Here is a 13786-nt window from a genome sequence, read left to right as displayed (position 1 = left end):
CCCCTCCTTCCCTTCAGTGCTCAGCTCCTACAGACAGTGTGCCCCTCCTTCCCTTCAGTGTTCAGCTCCTACAGACAGTGTGCCCCCCTCCTTCCCTTCAGTGCTCAGCTCCTTAAGACAGTGTGCCCCTCCTTCCCTTCAGTGCTCAGCTCCTACAGATGGTGTGCCCCCCTCCTTCCCTTCAGTGCTCAGCTCCTACAGATGATGTGCCCCCCTCCTTCCCTTCAGTGCTCAGCTCTTACAGATAGTGTGCCCCTCCTTCCCTTCAGTGCTCAGCTCCTACAGACGGTGTGCCCCCTCCTTCCCTTCAGTGTTCAGCTCCTATAGACATTGTGCCCCCCTCCTTCCCTTCAGTGCTCAGCTCCTACAGACAGTGTGCCCCTCCTTCCCTTAAGTGCTCAGCTCCTACAGACAGTGTGCCCCCCCCCCTCCTTCCTTCTGTGCTCAGCTCCTACAGACAGTGTGCCCCCTCCTTCCCTTCAGTGCTCAGCTCTTACAGATAGTGTGCCCCTCCTTCCCTTCAGTGCTCAGCTCCTACAGATGGTGTGCCCCCTCCTTCCCTTCAGTGTTCAGCTCCTATAGACATTGTGCCCACCTCCTTCCCTTCAGTGCTCAGCTCCTACAGATGGTGTGCCCCCTCCTTCCCTTCAGTGTTCAGCTCCTATAGACATTGTGCCCCCCTCCTCCCCTTCAGTGCTCAGCTCCTACAGACAGTGTGCCCCCCCCCTTCCCTTCAGTGCTCAGCTCCTACAGACAGTGTGCCCCTCCTTCCATTCAGTGCTCAGCTCTTACAGACAGTGTGCCCCCTCCTTTTCTTCAGTGCTCAGCTCCTACAGACGATGTGCCCCCTCCCTCCCTTCAGTGCTCAGCTCCTACAGACGGTTTGCCCCCTCCTTCCCTTCAGTGCTCAGCTCCTTCAGACAGTGTGCCCCCCTCATTCCCTTCAGTGCTCAACTCCTACAGACGGTGTGCCTCCTCCTTCCCTTCTGTGCTCAGCTTCTACAGACAGTGTGCCCCCTCCCCCTGTGCTCAGCTTCTACATATATTGCTGTATATTTGTCTTCACAACCCTTTAGTTCTGATATATGTTACCGTCTAACACATTCCCATGTACATTACCCAGGATTAATGGTAGTAGTCTCTGAGAATTTGTTTGTATTTCCCATTATTTTGAAATACACTCTTTCATCCTTTAATTTCGTGTTTTGTACAGAAAGAATATACTATGTTTCTGTAGATCTATAGGCAGTATATATGTCAAACATTAGTTCATGGTGTCTTGTAAATCTTAATATGACAAAAATCGAATCTGGACAAATCAGTTTTAAGAGGCCAGAGGGAAAAAATTAGGATGGGCCAAAAATGAAGTGAACAGCACCTTTACAAATATATCAAAGTGTTTCGGTCATAAGTTGACCATAAATCTTTTTGATTGCTGCTGTCAGCAGAGTAAACACAGGTTACGTTAATAACAAGGATATTGTAATTGAATGGAAAACCTACTTTTAGAAACTTTTCCCTTTAAAAACTTGCCATACCTTTTACCTTTTACACCTGCCATATTTTACGCCCATCGAATGACCGGACATATTATGTTATCACATGAGCGGGCCTGCATCAACGGTGTCCGGTCGTTATTTCAAGTAGTTTTCAAGCGATTAACTTAAAACTTTATAGGATGGTTTGTTGCCATAATAGCTCAGACAAGTTTGATAAACACAATTATCTGAGTGTATTTGACAGAGTTAGGGCCCTTTATTCGTTTGCCACAAACAGTGTGCGCACGATATCTTGAGTAATTTTCAATGGATTAACTTCAATCTTCATAGGAAGGTTCATTACCATAACAGCTTAGACAAGTCTGATAACCGCCATTGTCCAACAGTAATTTATGGAGGTTTGGCCCTTTGTGTACAACCACACAGACACCTGCTCATTCAATGTATGATGGTGTATTAATTTTCTGTTTTCACGGTACCCTTGTTCTTTATAAATTCCTCCTAGCTTTTGACAATCTGATGTGTGTTATGTTTTGTATTTGTAGTAATTGTGGATACAAACAAATGGTACCATGCCACATTGGTGGTAGGGGACGAGGTCAGCATCTGTATCGGCTCCGAGTATGACTAGAGGTCCGAGTGATTCTGGAGGTTGATGAAGGTCCGAGAGGAAGGCCATCACAACAGTCGCACCAAAGAAACAAACCAACACTCGAGGTCAGACTGGCTCTAGAGGTTGATGTAGGTCCGAGAGGAAGGCCATCGCAACAGTCGCACCACAGAAACAAACTGGACTGGACAAGCAGTAACACCAAACAAATGTTTGTTATGACCAATGATTATAGAGACACTCCAGCAACTGTCCACAAATTTGATACGTTGATTTATCATTAATCACATATAACCACTAGAACTTTGTAGTTTTCATGTTTGCAAAGTAACCCTGAATGCTGATTAAGTAATTTCATTTACTTGGTTTACTACGTGGAATATTTTCATTAATGCAAACAGTTGTCGAGTATAACACCCGGAAGGTATCTATCCATTAACGGTTTATAAAGTAAGTCACCACTGTATCATTTTAGGTTGCCCTAAACCCTCATTATTCAAAATTCTATTCTACAGCAAAGCCAGCCAGTTCATTATCTATTAATTATCTGATTACCAACATTTTGCTTCGGAACATTCCTTTTTTTTTTTTTTTTCAATTAAGTTATATTTGTTGTGTTAAATACAGTATTTAGGCACATTTTTTGCTTTACAATGTGTGACAGGAGAAAAGCATGGCCACATGGATTCAAACTCGGGACCCTCAATCTGAACTCTTGACAGATGCTACCAATTGGGCACTGTGGTTGCCGGCAAACGACCCAGTCTAGTTCTGTTACACAATGTTAACAACTCCATGTAATGTAGATCAGACAAGGGAGACGATCATGTATGTTAATATTCAGTGCTTGTAGAGAATGTTTTACTTAAAATAATATGTTAATTGCTTTGATATTAGCTTGTTGACTCTAATAAAAGTTTTATTAATATAATTAAGTCAGCAAAATAATAAATATTCATGTATTTACCATAATACGCTCTTTAATATATATACATACTTAAATATTCATATCTATGAAAATCTCTTCTCTCAAGTCTTAATCTCTTAATCCACTTTTAATAATATTTTTCTTTAAAACATTTTACTTTTAACTCATAGTTGTTACTTACGCTACATATCATGTCTTGTACAGTGTATATTGATTCTTTGTTTTATTATCTAACTGGACCTAAAGAGCTAAGTGAGCTTATGCCAAGGTACTAATAAGAACATCGTAACTCTCCTGACGTGGAGGGTTTAATCTTTAAAATACTTCTCTTCAAGTATGAGTGAAGGGATATAAACTAATCCAGCATAATCTGTTTTATACTACATCATGTTCAAATTAACCCATCATCTATACTTCCTTATTTCACACTACCAATATTTTAAGTACAATTTTACCTGGGGGATGGGGTTTCAAGAAGGGAGAAGGAGATGGGGGCTCAAAAGGTGAAAGTGGGTTAAGCCATCATTGAGTTTTGACCTAATTTGACATGAAGCATCCCTGGGCCAATGAAATTCATAGCTGTTTAAAGAGAGATGGGGCCCAATAGGAGTAACAGGATAATTTTTCAAAACAATTCTACTGAGGTACAAGTGAAAATATTTTAACCTAAATAGGTATGGAGCATCTCTGGGCCAAGCGAATCTAAGTAATATTCTAATTCATTTGAGATGTAACATGACATTTGATTGGTCAATCAAAATAATTTGCCACAGTATAACTATATACATGTATACCATTGGCAAATTTCAAAATACAGTAGGGTCATCCCCTAATTATATGGTATCTTTTGTCTAAAATCTTAATGATTAAATAGCTTAATATTTTTTGCCACACTCCATATCTTCATGTATTCACGGTTTGAACATTTTACCAAACTTCATGATAGGTTCCATGGCTAATATATACATGATGCAGGAGGCTACGTGAGGGTGGAACAGAGGTAAATTAATGTCAGGGAAGAGAATAACATAAGTTTCACATCTAGTTTCTGGATTCAGGTCAGTGTTGTCAGATGTATAATAATTTTATGAATTATTTATTTCCTGTTAATAAACTTTTGAGCAAGAGATTTACAATGAATTATGATTTATATACAAAATGTAGTCAAATGCCCATGAAGAAACTGCCTATGTAAACGTTAACTTAGTTTATCCTATGTGCAGGCATATCTGCCTCTCAATTCAGATCATATTCTATATCTAATCATGATATGTGACAGTGTATTTGATGTGAGGTCACCCCGATGTTGTTGTGAACCTCCTGCTGTCACTTTAGTGTAAAGACCACCTTTATTACGAGATCCCCTGTGTTATGACACCATTTTACAGTTATGTGAACTGAACCTCTATTATAATACAATTATTATAATACAATGTACTTGTGAACTGAACCTCTATCATATTACAATGTACTTGTGAACTGAACCTCTATTATAATACAATGTACCTGTGAACTGAACCTCTATTATATTACAATGTACTTGTGAACTGAACCTCTATTTAATACAATGTACCAGGTACCTGTGAACTGAACCTCTATTATATTACAATGTACTTGTGAACTGAACCTCTATTTAATACAATGTACCAGGTACCTGTGAACTGAACCTCTATTATATTACAATGTACTTGTGAACTGAACCTCTATTTAATACAATGTACCAGGTACCTGTGAACTGAACCTCTATTATATTACAATGTACTTGTGAACTGAACCTCTATTTAATACAATGTACCAGGTACCTGTGAACTGAACCTCTATTATATTACAATGTACTTGTGAACTGAACCTCTATTTAATACAATGTACCAGGTACCTGTGAACTGAACCTCTATTATATTACAATGTACTTGTGAACTGAACCTCTATTTAATACAATGTACCAGGTACCTGTGAACTGAACCTCTATTATATTACAATGTACTACTTAATGGACATCTTTAAGGTCGACTCTGAATACAGGTTTACCTGTACATGCATTAACATTTTTTTAATGTATTATTTATGTTTTGACGTGCAATAGTTAGCCTTGGTTGACCAAACCTTACCTGTATCAGGTGAGATAGAATACTTATGTCAGTTTTTTCTCTCGAAAGTTATACTGAAAACTTCACTTAGCAGGTTATATGTACTATGTACATGATTTGATTTTATATTTAAATCTACAAGTCACCAAAGTATGTCATGCACGTGTCCAGCTGAGAGCAATGGAGCTTGTTACAAATACTTTTCATAAAGAACTCAGTTATTCAATTGAATAAATACTGGTAATCAAAATTTCTTTTTTTTGATGGGGATTTTTTTTTTTTACTGTGAAACTTGCTAAAATTGATTGGAGTTTTATAGCCGTTTGAGTTGTATCAAACCGTGTGGTTGCTAGTAATACGTTTGCTTGTTTGGGAGGTATCTGGACATACTCCCATATTTGTTTTAATGTTTCAGCGATTTTTTTTTATCTCTGCTAAGTAACTTTTATATATTGTTATTTTATTATGTTTTAATGTATATGAAATAAGAAGTTTTATTGATTTACATATCCTAATGACTTTATTATGTTAATTACAGGAAGTGTTTGTATCAGTGACAGTTGTATATCATTAACTCTACATTTGATTCAAGAGTGACTTCAGCTCATAAAAACATCCAACAACAATATTAGTAAATCCCAAGGTGTTAAATTCTGACAGTTAATGCTATAGTAGATATGTAGGAGGCAGTGGCCCCTAACAGTTGGGCTGGTTAAGTATATACCAGCTCATAAAACATTGTTTACACGGTGTAACTAAATTGGATGAATAATGGATGAAATTACGTCCTCTTTTCTCTGAAAAATGAATCATAGTTTTTCATAGTTTTAGGAAACTTAATAACAATTATCAGCATTTTATTTTTTTGTATTAAAAGTTAAAAAAAAAGACACAACACACGTTGGTTAACATGTAAACATGTACACATTAATTATGATGTAATGTAATGTATTCAGGCTCTAGTGTATTATACATACATTAAAATACATTTTTGTACGTGTGGTAGTCAACATGAAAATTCATTTCATTATTTTTTCGAGTGTAATCTATATGAAAGAGAAAGGCGATTGTTATTACTTACATTATCTGTATATGGTATTATAAACTTAGACTTACTATTAAATGGCAGTTCAGATTTATCGCTTGGGGAAAACATCCATGTATTCAAATCAGTACAGAAGTTTATTAAAGACAGTGGCAGGTTCTAATTTCTCTCTCTCTCTCTCTCTCTCTCTCTCCTTTGTTATTTTCGTTATCAATTTGTGTAAAATCTATTGATGTTGCCATGTACACTGTATAAAATATATCTGGGAGAAGGCTTCATAAGTTGGAATAACTTGTGCCTAATCCATTTGCAAATTTCTGCAATAAAATATGTTTAAATCAAAATACATTTATTACTATTGTAGTAATGTATTGAGGCTGTAGTGTATTATACATACATTAATTACCATTGTAGTAATGTATAGAGGCTCTAATGTATAATATAAACATTAATTACCATTGTAGTAATGTATAGAGTCTCTAATGTATTATACATACATTAATTACCATTGTAGTAATGTATAGAGGCTCTAGGGTATTATACATACATTAATTACTATTGTAGTAATGTATTGAGGCTCTAGTGTATAAACATACATTAATTACCATTGTAGTAATGTATTGAAGCTCTAATGTATAATACATACATTAATTACCATTGTAGTAATGTATAGAGGCTGTAGTGTATAATACATACATTAATTACCATTGTAGTAATGTATAGAGGCTCTAGTGTATTATACATACATTAATTACTATTGTAGTAATGTATTGAGGCTCTAGTGTATAAACATACATTAATTACCATTGTAGTAATGTATAGAGGCTCGAATGTATAATATAAACATTAATTACCATTGTAGTAATGTATAGAGGCTCTAATGTATAATATAAACATTAATTACCATTGTAGTAATGTATAGAGTCTCTAATGTATTATACATACATTAATTACCTTTGTAGTAATGTATTGAGGCTCTAGTGTATAATACAAACATTAATTACCATTGTAGTAATGTATTGAGGCTCTAATGGATAATACATACATTAATTACCATTGTAGCAATGTATAGAGGCTCTAATGTATAATATAAACATTAATTACCATTGTAGTAATGTATTGAGGCTCTAATGTATAATACAAACATTAATTACCATTGTAGTAATGTATAGAGGCTCTAATGTATTATACATACATTAATTACCTTTGTAGTAATGTATTGAGGCTCTAATGTATAATACAAACATTAATTACCTTTGTAGTAATGTATTGAGGCTCTAGTGTATAATACAAACATTAATTACCATTGTAGTAATGTATAGAGGCTCTAATGTATCATACATACATTAATTACCATTGTAGTAATGTATAGAGGCTGTAGTGTATAATACATACATTAATTACCATTGTAGTAATGTATTGAGGCTGTAGTGTATAATACATACATTAATTACCATTGTAGTAATGTATTGAGGCTTTAGTGTATAATACATACATTAGTTACCATTGTAGTAATGTATTGAGGCTGTAGTGTATAATACATACATTAATTACCATTGTAGTAATGTATAGAGGCTCTAATGTATTATACATACATTAGTTACCATTGTAGTAATGTATAGAGGCTGTAGTGTATAATACATACATTAATTACCATTGTAGTAATGTATTGAGGCTGTAGTGTATAATACATACATTAATTACCATTGTAGTAATGTATTGAGGCTCTAGTGTATAATACATACATTAATTACCATTGTAGTAATGTATTGAGGCTCTAGTGTATAATACATACATTAATTACCATTGTAGTAATGTATTGAGGCTCTAGTGTATAATACATACATTAATTACCATTGTAGTAATGTATTGAGGCTCTAGTGTATAATACATACATTAATTACCATTGTAGTAATGTATTGAGGCTCTAGTGTATAATACATACATTAATTACCATTGTAGTAATGTATTGAGGCTCTAGTGTATAATACATACATTAATTACCATTGTAGTAATGTATTGAGGCTCTAGTGTATAATACATACATTAATTACCATTGTAGTAATGTATTGAGGCTCTAGTGTATAATACATACATTAATTACCATTGTAGTAATGTATTGAGGCTTTAGTGTATAATACATACATTAGTTACCATTGTAGTAATGTATCGAGGCTGTAGTGTATTATACATACATTAATTACCATTGTAGTAATGTATAGAGGCTCTAATGTATAATACATACATTAATTACCATTGTAGTAATGTATAGAGTCTCTAATGTATAATACAAACATTAATTACCATTGTAGTAATGTATAGAGGCTGTAGTGTATTATACATACATTAATTACCATTGTAGTAATGTATTGAGGCTGTAGTGCATAATACATACATTAATTACCATTGTAGTAATTTATAGAGTCTCTAATGTATAATACAAACATTAATCACCATTGTAGTAATGTATAGAGTCTCTAATGTATTATACATACATTAGTTACCATTGTAGTAATGTATTGAGGCTGTAGTGCATAATACATACTTTAATTACCATTGTAGTAATGGATTGAGGCTTTAGTGTATAATACATACATTAGTTACCATTGTAGTAATGTATCGAGGCTGTAGTGTATTATACATACATTAATTACCATTGTAGTAATGTATTGAGGCTGTAGTGCATAATACATACTTTAATTACCATTGTAGTAATGTATTGAGGCTTTAGTGTATAATACATACACTAAAGCCTCAATACATTACTACAATGGTAATTAATGTATGTATTATACCCTACAGGCTCTATACATTCCTACAATGGTAATTAATGTATGTATAATACACTAGAGCCTCTATACATTAATGCAATGGTAATTAATGTTTGTATAATACACTAGAGCCTCAATACATTACTACAATGGTAATTAATGTATGTATTATCCACTAAAGCCTCAATACATTACTACAATGGGAATTAATGTATGTATTATACACTAGAGCCTTTATACATTACTGTAATGGTAATTAATGTATGTATTATACACTACGGCCTCTATACATTACTACAATGGTAATTAATGTTTGTATAATACACTAGAGCCTCTATACATAACTACAATGGTAATTAATGTATGTATAATACACTAGAGCCTCTATACATTACTGCAATGGTAATTAAAGTTTGTATATTACACTACAGCCTCAATACATTACTACAATAGTAATTAATGTATGTATTATACACTACAGCCCCTATACATTACTACAATGGTAATTAATGTTTGTATAATACACTAGAGCCTCTATACATTACTACAATGGTAATTAGAGGAGGTATTATGCACTACAGCCTCAATACATTACTACAATAGTAATTAATGTATGTATTATACACTACAGACTCAATACATTACTACAATGGTAATTAATGTTTGTATTATACACTAGAGCCTCAATACATTACTAAAATGGTAATTAATGTATGTATTATACACTAGAGCCTCAATACATTACTAAAATGGTAATTAATGTATGTATTATACCCTACAGGCTCTATACATTCCTACAATGGTAATTAATGTATGTATAATACATACTTTAATTACCATTGTAGTAATGGATTGAGGCTTTAGTGTATAATACATACATTAGTTACTATTGTAGTAATGTATTGAGGCTGTAGTGCATAATACATACTTTAATTAACATTGTAGTAATGTATTGAGGCTTTAGTGGATAATACATACATTAATTACCATTTTAGTAATGTATTGAGGCTCTAGTGTATAATACAGACATTAATTACCATTGTAGTAATGTATTGAGGCTGTAGTGTAATATACAAACATTAATTACCATTGCAGTAATGTATAGAGGCTCTAGTGTATAGTACATACATTAATTACCATTGTAGTAATATATTGAGGCTCTAGTGTATAATACATACATTAATTACCATTGTAGTAATGTATTGAGGCTCTAGTGTATAATACATACAATAATTACCATTGTAGTAATGTATTGAGGCTCTAGTGTATTAAACAAACATTAATTACCATTATAGTAATGCATCAAGGTTATAGTATATAAAGTACCTTGCCAGGTAGTAATGTATCAAGGTTATAGTACATGTATATAAAGTACTTTGCTAGGTGCTTTGTTAATGCAGTAATATAAAGGTAACAATAAAATAGTCATATTGACTACACTCGAGTTTTGTTATTTGATTTTTCTGTTCAGACCAGTGGAAGAGAAGTTATGACCTTAAAGGTTTCAGCCAATCAGAATAGTCATAGCGGCCGTCGTGTTTTATGGGTTTCGGATGTTCTTCCCCATACAATCTATCTACTCAGTCCCATTTACCACCAATAAAGTATGAACAAAATTGTATCAAAAGAGTAAAAGTTATAGCCATTTACATCGCAACCAAGAGAAGAAATGGATAGTGGCCGTCTTGGATATTGTGATTCAGAAAATATAGCTTTATCAATGTAAGATATCCACCATGTACTTTTTACAGTAACTGAAAAGTTGGACAGGGTCATAAAATGGAGTTTTGACAGTATATCACTCCTGTTCAATTTTTAGCTCACCTGCCCGAAGGGCAAGTGAGCTTATGTTATGGTGCGGCGTCCGGCGTCCGACCGTCCGACCATCCGTCCACTGTCCGGCGTCCGGCGTCCGTCTGTCCGGCGTCAACTTTTTACTTTAAACAACTTCTTCTCAATAACCAAAAGGCCCAGGGTACTGATATTAGGCCTGTAGCATGCTGGGATGAAGGGCTACAAAATTTGTTCAAATAAATGACCTTGACCCACTTTCAAGGTCACAGGGGTCAAATATGTTAAAATCTTCAAACAACTTCTTCTCAATAACCGAAAGGCCCAGGGTACTGATATTAGGCCTGTAGCATGCTGGGATGAAGGGCTACAAAGTTTGTTCAAATGAATGACCTTGACCCACTTTCAAGGTCACAGGGGTCAAATATGTTAAAATCTTCAAACAACTTCTTCTCAATAACCGAAAGGCCCAGGGTACTGATATTAGGCCTGTAGCATGCTGGGATGAAGGGCTACAAAGTTTGTTCAAATGAATGACCTTGACCCACTTTCAAGGTCACTGGGGTCAGATGTCTTAAAATCTTCAAACAACTTCTTCTCAATAACCAAAAGGCCCAGGGTACTTATATTGGGCCTGTAGCATGCTGGGATGAAGGGCTACCAAGTTTGTTCAAATGAATGACCTTGACCCACTTTCAAGGTCACTGGGGTCAGATGTCTTAAAATCTTCAAACAACTTCTTCTCAATAACCAAAAGGCCCAGGGTACTGATATTGGGCCTGTAGCATGCTGGGATGAAGGGCTACCAAGTTTGTTAAAATGTTTGACCTTGACCAACTTTCAAGGTCACTGGGGTCAGATGTCTTAAAATCTTCAAACGCCTTCTTCTCAATAACCAAAACGCCCAGGGTACTGATATTGGGCCTGTAGCATGCTGGGATGAAGGGCTACCAAGTTTGTTCAAATGAATGACCTTGACCAGCTTTCAAGGTCACAGGGGTCAAATGTTTTAAAATCTTCAAACAACTTCTCAATAACCAAAAGGCCCAGGGTACTGAAATTAGGCCTGTAGCATGCTGGGATGAAGGACTACCAAGTTTAATCAAATGAATGACCTTGATCCACTTTCATCCTGATGTCCTTGTTCGACATTCAAGGTCACAGGCGTCATATGTTTAAATCTTTTAATAGGTTCTTATGAATCAAACACTGATATTCGGCCTGTAGCTGTATTTTAGTCCACTTTTAAGATGACAAGTGTGAGATTAATACCAGGTGAGCGATGCAGGCCCATTGGGCCTCTTGTTTTTAATAGTGACCTTGACCTTTGGTTGCCATCTTGGATTTTGGGATATAGAAATTATGGTATTCACAGAGGATACCTAACAAATACCACTTTCCACCAAAACCAACACCAATGGGTCACAAACACCATAACAATATATTTTGACAGTATTCCCCATTCTATTTTTAGTATGTGACTGACTTTCCGTAGTTTTTCAACACCTATTGCACATCTGCATTTAACAATGTAAAATTTCAGAAATTTTAGACATCTGGATTGTGAAATGATCTCCGACATACCTCACCAGCCATCCTAGACATACCTCACCAGCCATCCTAGACATGATACCTCACCGGCCACCCTAGACATGATACCTCACCGACCATCCTAGACATGATACCTCACCAGTCATCCTTGACATGATACCTCACCAGCCATCCTAGACATGATACCTCACCAGTCATCCTAGACATGATACCTCACCAGTCATCCTAGACATGATACCTCACCAGCCATACTAGACATGATACCTCACAAGCCATCCTAGACATGATACCTCACCAGCCATCCTTGACATGATACCTCACCAGCCATCCTAGACATGATCCCTCACCAGCCATCCTAGATATGATCCCTCACCAGCCATCCTAGATATGATACCTCCCCAGCCATCCTAGACATGATACCTCACCAGTCATCCTAGACATATCTCACCAGTCATCCTAGACATGACACCTCACCAGCCATCCTAGACATGATACCCCACCAGCCATCCTAGACATATCTCACCAGCCATCCTAGACATGATACCTCACAAGTCATCCTAGAAATACCTCACCAGCCATCCTAGACATGACACCTCACCAGCCATCCTAGACATGATACCCCACCAGCCATCCTAGACATATCTCACCAGCCATCCTAGACATGATACCTCACAAGTCATCCTAGAAATACCTCACCAGCCATCCTAGACATGACACCTCACCAGCCATCCTAGACATGATACCCCACCAGCCATCCTAGACATATCTCACCAGCCATCCTAGACATGATCCCTCACCAGCCATCCTAGCCATACCCCCCCAGCCATCCTAGACATGATACCTCACCAGCCACCCTAGACATGATACCTCACCAGCCATCCTAGACATGATCCCCCACCAGTCATCCTAGACATACCTCACCAGTCATACTAGACATGATACCTCACCAGCCATCCTAGACATGATCCCTCACCAGCCATCCTAGATATGATCCCTCACCAGCCATCCTAGATATGATACCTCCCCAGCCATCCTAGACATGATCCCTCACCGGCCACCCTAGACATGATACCTCACCGACCATCCTAGACATGATACCTCACCAGTCATCCTAGACATATCTCACCAGTCATCCTAGACATGACACCTCACCAGCCATCCTAGACATGATACCCCACCAGCCATCCTAGACATATCTCACCAGCCATCCTAGACATGATCCCTCACCAGCCATCCTAGATATGATCCCTCACCAGCCATCCTAGACATACCTCACCAGCCATCCTAAATATGATACGTCACCAGCCATCCTAGACATGATACCTCACCAGGCATCCTAGACATGACACCTCACCAGTCATCCTAGACATACCTCACCAGTCATCCTAGACATGATACCTCACCAGCCATACTAGACATGATACCTCACCAGCCATCCTAGACATGATACCTCACCAGCCATCCTAGACACACCTCACCAGCCATCCTAGACATACCTCACCAG

At 36.6% G+C, this 13786-nt stretch overlaps 1 protein-coding gene across 1 annotated transcript in view; it reads left to right on the top strand.

The window, feature by feature from the left end:
* LOC110458472 overlaps positions 1-2145 on the top strand; it is a 39809-nt gene extending 37664 nt beyond the window's left edge. The window contains exon 4 of the mRNA XM_021510186.1: positions 2045-2145. Within this exon, the coding sequence (XP_021365861.1) occupies positions 2045-2130 (86 nt within the window). The 3' untranslated portion in view covers positions 2131-2145. The remainder of the gene's footprint in view (positions 1-2044) is intronic.
* Positions 2146-13786: the final 11641 nt, after the last annotated feature.

Source organism: Mizuhopecten yessoensis, unplaced genomic scaffold (genome assembly GCF_002113885.1).
Source record: "Mizuhopecten yessoensis strain PY_sf001 unplaced genomic scaffold, ASM211388v2 scaffold9615, whole genome shotgun sequence".
Classification (NCBI taxonomy): Eukaryota; Metazoa; Mollusca; class Bivalvia; order Pectinida; family Pectinidae; genus Mizuhopecten; species Mizuhopecten yessoensis.
The sequence above is the reverse complement of the archived record's forward strand: the minus strand, read 5'-3'. Positions and strand labels throughout refer to the sequence as shown.